This window comes from Solanum lycopersicum, chromosome 2 (genome assembly GCF_036512215.1).
Source record: "Solanum lycopersicum chromosome 2, SLM_r2.1".
NCBI lineage: Eukaryota > Viridiplantae > Streptophyta > Magnoliopsida > Solanales > Solanaceae > Solanum > Solanum lycopersicum.
Genome location: NC_090801.1, coordinates 31125820 through 31131399, shown reverse-complemented (window position 1 = coordinate 31131399; position 5580 = coordinate 31125820). Strand labels below are relative to the sequence as shown.

The window sequence follows — 5580 nt, the reverse complement described above, 5'->3', positions numbered from 1 at the left end:
AAATATGTTTGATGAGGAATAGATTTACTCATATGAGATTATATTTTTAAGAAAAAAATAATAAAAATTTAGATTAAAATTATTATTTTTTCATTTCCGTTAGAGGAAAAGGCTATATGTGAGCCATTTGTTTACAAGTAGGGGTATATACGAGCCACTTTCATAACAAGGGGTATATCAGCTCTAAATGACAAAGTTAAGGGGAATATCAAACCCTTTTCCCTAATTATAATAATGTAACTACTATGCATATGCATCAATGCTTGTATTTGTGTATTTGCACACAATTTGAATTGATATACAATTGAATTGAGTTAAAAGATTTGTATTTGTATATTCAATCTCTCTATCATTTTATACAATCATAAATTATACATTTTATTTTGATTAGTATAAATTGAGAGAAACAAAAGAAAGAGGAAGAGAAGAGAGAGGCGAGAGACGAGGGGTATAATGTAATTATAGTTAGAAGTTAGTTCTGAATTGTAGTTAATGCAAATTCTTTTTATATTAGCTAATTAACTAGTATATATTTAATTAACCATACATATATTTTTTATAATAAGTTATAAATCAAAAATAAAAATCATCAATAATTTTTTAGATTTAATTTAATTTATACAAGTATGAGTATGAGAATAAGTTAGACACATTTTGAGGAAAAAGAGAATACAAGTGAAAAAAAGAGCAATTAAAATAGCGTTGAGAAATATGAGGCAAAACCCTAATTACTAACTTATGATATATTATTGTCGCCGTTGCACAAAAGGGCCTATTTTTACACTATAAAAACAAGCTCAAGAAGATATTTCCATTCATTCTCTTTCGTTAAACCCTAAAGTTTTCCCTTAGGGTTTTATAGCTGTCTACTCCTCCCAGCTGCCTTTTGTCCCCCACAACTTGTAATGGGTAAATCTATCAAGAAGTCCGCCACCAAGGCTGATGCTGCTGTAGTTGCTCCAACCAAATCCATGAAGAAAGGTTTGGTCTTTTCCCCCCCTTTTGTTTTTGATGTTTTTCTTGTTATAGGTTCTAAAGTTTCAATCTTTTATTAATTTGTCTGATTGGGCTTTTCTTGAAAATTTTGTATGTGGTTTTCCTTTTATTTTTTGTGTTTCTTTTAGCGTCCATGTATGGTGTGTTGAGCAAAATTCATATTTTTTTTCTTAATCATGTGCCCTTTCCCTACCTCTAACGAATTCACGAGCTGATTTTGATGGTTCTTGTTCTTGGTATTGGTTGGTGGTGTGACTAGTTGTCTGTGTCTTAACAGGGAAGAGAGAAGCTGAGGATGAAATTGCCAAGTTGGTGAGTGCAAAGAAGCAGAAGAAAGATGTGGCTGTAGCACAAGCTGTTGAGAAAAAGAAAAGTGATCTCAAAACTCAGAAGAAGAAGAAGCCAGTAAGCAGTTCCTCTGACGATAGCTCCTCTGAGTCGGAGTCTGAGGACGACAAGGTAATACATGCACCTAACTATTTGCATGTTGTCTGTAAGGAATTTTGATTTGTATTGCATTGAATAACTGGATTCATGTGTCTTATTCCTATTTTTTATGCAGCCACTGGTGCCTCCTAAGAAAGTGGCTCCTGCCAAAAAGGGAAAGGTAGCCAGCAGTTCTGATGACTCAGATTCTTCAGATGAGGATGAAGTAAATTACTATCTAACAGCTGCTATGTGCATATTTAATAGTATTTTGTCTTGTTTTGTTACTAATTGCTGGTGGTGTGATGGTCTATAGGCTCCTGCTAAGAAAGTTGTTGTAGCTTCAACTAAGAATGGCGTTGCTGCTAAGAAGAAAGATGAGTCAAGTGATGATTCGGATGATAGCAGCTCTGAGGAAGATGTGCCTGCACCCAAGAAACCTCCTACTAATGGCGCTAAGAAAGACGAGTCAAGTGATGATTCTGATGATAGCAGCTCTGAGGATGATGCTGTTGTTAAGAAGGCACCTGCTGTTGTTAAGAAGGCGCCTGCTGCTGCCTCTAAAAAGCAAGAATCCAGCTCTGATTCCAGTGATGACTCCAGTTCAGATGATGATGATGTAAGGACACCATTCACTTTATGTTTAGTGATCTATGCAAATATGATCCTTTGACAACTTACTTATGAAATTGGTACCATGTTAGATATTTGATTATTGTGGTGTTCACTGATGCTATAACTGATGTTCTTTTTGACAGGAACCTCCCTCTAAGGTAGTTGCTCAACCTAAAAAGGCTCCTCAAGCTGTGAAGAAGACTGGTGACAGCTCTGATGACTCTGATGATTCTGAATCTGATTCTGATTCAGACAAGGTTTGACACTTGATTGTTTTTTGTTGTTTTTGTCCTATTGCTATTTCATTGAATCCATTAACACTTCAGTAATGATCTTATATGTATTTTGAGTATGTTTATATGATATTTTTGCTGGATTTGCATGGTTTTCTGATTATTTTTCCTCTTTAGGGAAAGGCTGCTACTGTAGCTAAAAAGACTGCTGCTGTATCTAAAAAGGTATGCCTGAGTTCCTTCCCTGGCATACTCCACTTCTTTGTCTGAAGTCGTGAACAATATTAGTATTTTGTTAGCCAAGGTTATCATATTCGATAAGTTCATCGCTTTTGTAGGTTGCTTCATCTGATGATGACAGTGAGGATGATAGTTCCGAGGAGAGTGATGAAGAGCCTCAAAAGAAAAAGAGCAAGGTCTCTATATGTTTCATTTGTTTAGTTCCAATTTGTATTTCATAGTTCATGCTCTAACACTTGTGTTTAACAGCCCTCGACCACACCAGCCGTCTCAAAAGCTCCAGAAAAGAGTAGCTCTGAGGAATCTTCTGACTCAGACGACTCCTCTGAAGATGAAGAGGATGACAAACCATCCAAAACTCCCAAGAAGGTCATATATTTTCTTATCTTTGGGTTGATCAGCATATTCTTTTTGGCATCATCTGCATCTTTCATAGTAGTGACATCATAGATCTTCCAGTTGGATTAGCTTGCATTGTTTTCCCTTTTTGAATTAATGTTTAGCTGTTCCTACGATATAATTTTGGAGCTTCAATTTATAATTAGTCAAATAAAATCTTGTATGAACTGTGGGAGGATTTTCTTTCTATAGCAGGGTGCTGATGTAGAAATGGTTGATGCTCCTTCTGCTAAAGCTGTAAGTGAAGCTTTATATAATTATGTTCTTAATTGTTAGCTTTATAAAGTTATATTTGCGTGTATTTTAGTTGACACTGTTTTATTTTAAAAATGCAGCAACAAACCCCTATTACTCCTAAAGCCCAAACCCCAGGGGGATCGAAAACATTGTTTGTTGGAAATCTATCCTATTCAGTGGAACAGGCGGATGTGTGAGTTATTATTGAACTTTTCCAGTGTTTTGGCTGTGTGATAATATCTCGGACTTATAAAAGAAGGGTTTTTGCAGGGAGAATTTCTTCAAAGATGCTGGAGAAGTTCAGGAAGTGCGCTTTGCTACACATGAGGATGGTTCATTTAAGGGCTTTGGTCATGTTGAGTTTGTTACTGCTGAAGCTGCGCATAAGGTAGTTTTTTCCATAACCAACTAATCTGATGCATCTTTTCCTCTTTTCAAAGTAAAGAGACTCTTATTAAATTCCAAGTTTGTCAAAAAAAGAAAATATGGTGACTTTTTAAAGTTCATATATGTATATATGTATGTGTGATACATACATATGTTTGTAGGTATGTATGTGTGTGTGTGTGTGTGTGTAAATGTGTTATCTTATGCATCAGTCTCACTTGACCATGAGCCTATATTGGAAATTCAAAGATTAAAGGGCCCACAATTGTATAGATAAGATAAACACCATCCATTACATACATTGACCTGATTTGCTTTTAAGTCCCCTGTGGATGGAATGCTAAAATAAGGGCTATTCCTCGCAATCTTTCCCTCTTTTCAAAGTGGAGAGACTCTTATTAAATTCCAAGTTTGTCAAAAAAGAAAATATGGTGATTTTTTGAAGTTCATATATGTGTATATATATATGTGTGTGTGTGTGTGTGTATGTGTAAATGTGTTATCTTATGCATCAGTCTCACTTGACCATGAGCCTATATTGGAACTTCAAAGATTAAAGGGCCTACCATAATTGTATAGATAAGATAAACACCATCCATTACATACATTGACCTGATTAGCTTTTAAGTCCCCTGTGGATGGAATGCTAAAATCAATTGTTTGTCAATTTAGGCACTTGAACTTAATGGGCATGATCTTTTGGGCCGTGATGTGAGGTTGGACCTGGCTCGTGAGAGGGGAGAGTATACACCTCGCAGTGGGTATGCAATCTCTGTCCCCTTATTCCTTCCATTTAAGCTGAAAGTGAAGACATCAATTTCAGTATGTTTTTATCTTATGTTATGTAGGAATGAGAACTCATTCCAGAGGCCGGCTAGAAGTGAGGGAACAACAATTTTTGTCAGGGGCTTTGACAAAAATGAGGCTGAAGATCAGGTCCCCTAGTCTTGAACCATTTTAGTTTCTTCCCATTGTCTCTGACACTTCCCTTTGATGTCTTGAGAAGGTCTAAATTTCATATGCTATTTCAGATTAGGAGTTCACTGGAGGAGCACTTTGCATCTTGTGGGAAGATCTTTAAAACAAGAATTCCTACAGACCCAGAAGGCTATATTAAAGGGTATTATTCTCATTTTCACGTGCTTGCTTTCTCAATTTTGATTGTCCAGTTGGCTCTTGACAATTTGTAGGTCGATGGAGGCATTTGTTTTTTTTAATTACTGGTGACACTGTTAATTTGGCCTTGTCTTGCAGGATGGCTTATATTGAGTTTGCAAATGGAGATGCTGATGCTCTAAACAAAGCTCTGGAGCTTGATGGATCAGAAGTTGGAGGGTTTAGCTTGAATGTGCAAGAAGCAAAACCAAGGGGTGACAGTGCAGGTGGAGGAGGCAGAGGTTTTGGTGGTAGAAGTGGTGGTAGGGGTGGAGGTAGAGATAGTGGTGGTAGATTTGGTGGTCGTGGTGGTGGAGGCCGCTTTGGAGGTGGAGGCCGCTTTGGTGGCGGTGGACGCGGTGGAGGTGGTGGACGTTTTGGCGGTGGAGGCAGAGGACGAGGAAATGCCAACAAGCCAAGCTTCACTCCATCTGGTAATGTCCATTGTATCTGAAACTTTTACTATTTACTTGGGGAAAAAAATGAGACCTTGTCTGTCGCAAAGATGAACAAATGCTACTACACTGGATCTCAGAATAGTGGTGCAGAACTCTCTTTAATCATTTATAATTTCATTATTTTCTTGTCTAATCCAATTTAATGTTGTTGTAATTTTGCAGGTAAGAAGACTACCTTTAGTGACGAGTAACTTGGTCGCTATTGGCCAACTTATCTAAATCTCGTGGACGTTTTATCTTATTTTAAAAATATTATAAATTTTGTTAGCAAGAACTTTAGTAGTTAGTAGACAAATGGGATAATTTTGTTTCTTTTGAGTTCATGTACCATTCTTTGTGGGTGGAAAATGAGAGTTTGTTCAATGTTGATATCCAGTGTTTGTGGTATCTATCTCTTATATAATTGCTTCATATGACAAGTTATTTTTCTTCTC

The 5580-nt window shown here is 36.7% G+C and overlaps 1 protein-coding gene across 2 annotated transcripts; it reads left to right on the top strand.

Moving 5' to 3' along the window:
* The first annotated feature begins 665 nt into the window (after positions 1-665).
* LOC544064 (nucleolin-like) lies at positions 666-5580 on the top strand. 2 transcript variants are annotated; one of them, XM_004231436.5, is made up of 16 exons: positions 666-981; positions 1274-1455; positions 1559-1648; positions 1739-2041; positions 2181-2294; positions 2448-2495; positions 2609-2686; positions 2760-2879; positions 3102-3146; positions 3245-3339; positions 3417-3534; positions 4206-4294; positions 4382-4469; positions 4565-4653; positions 4788-5122; positions 5309-5565. In XM_004231436.5, the coding sequence occupies exons 1-16, from the start codon at positions 906-908 to the stop codon at positions 5335-5337; spliced, it is 1899 nt and encodes a 632-aa protein (XP_004231484.2). In that variant the 5' UTR covers positions 666-905; the 3' UTR covers positions 5338-5565.

What these genes read in the sequence shown, in the direction of transcription:
- LOC544064 (XM_004231436.5), top strand. Translation starts at nt 906, where the DNA reads ATGGGTAAATCTATCAAGAAGTCCGCCACCAAGGCTGATGCTGCTGTA. An exon ending in AACCAAATCCATGAAGAAAG is followed by an intron (nt 982 to 1,273) that starts GTTTGGTCTTTT and finishes GTGTCTTAACAG; the next exon opens with GGAAGAGAGAAGCTGAGGAT. An exon ending in TCAGTGGAACAGGCGGATGT is followed by an intron (nt 3,340 to 3,416) that starts GTGAGTTATTAT and finishes GGGTTTTTGCAG; the next exon opens with GGAGAATTTCTTCAAAGATG.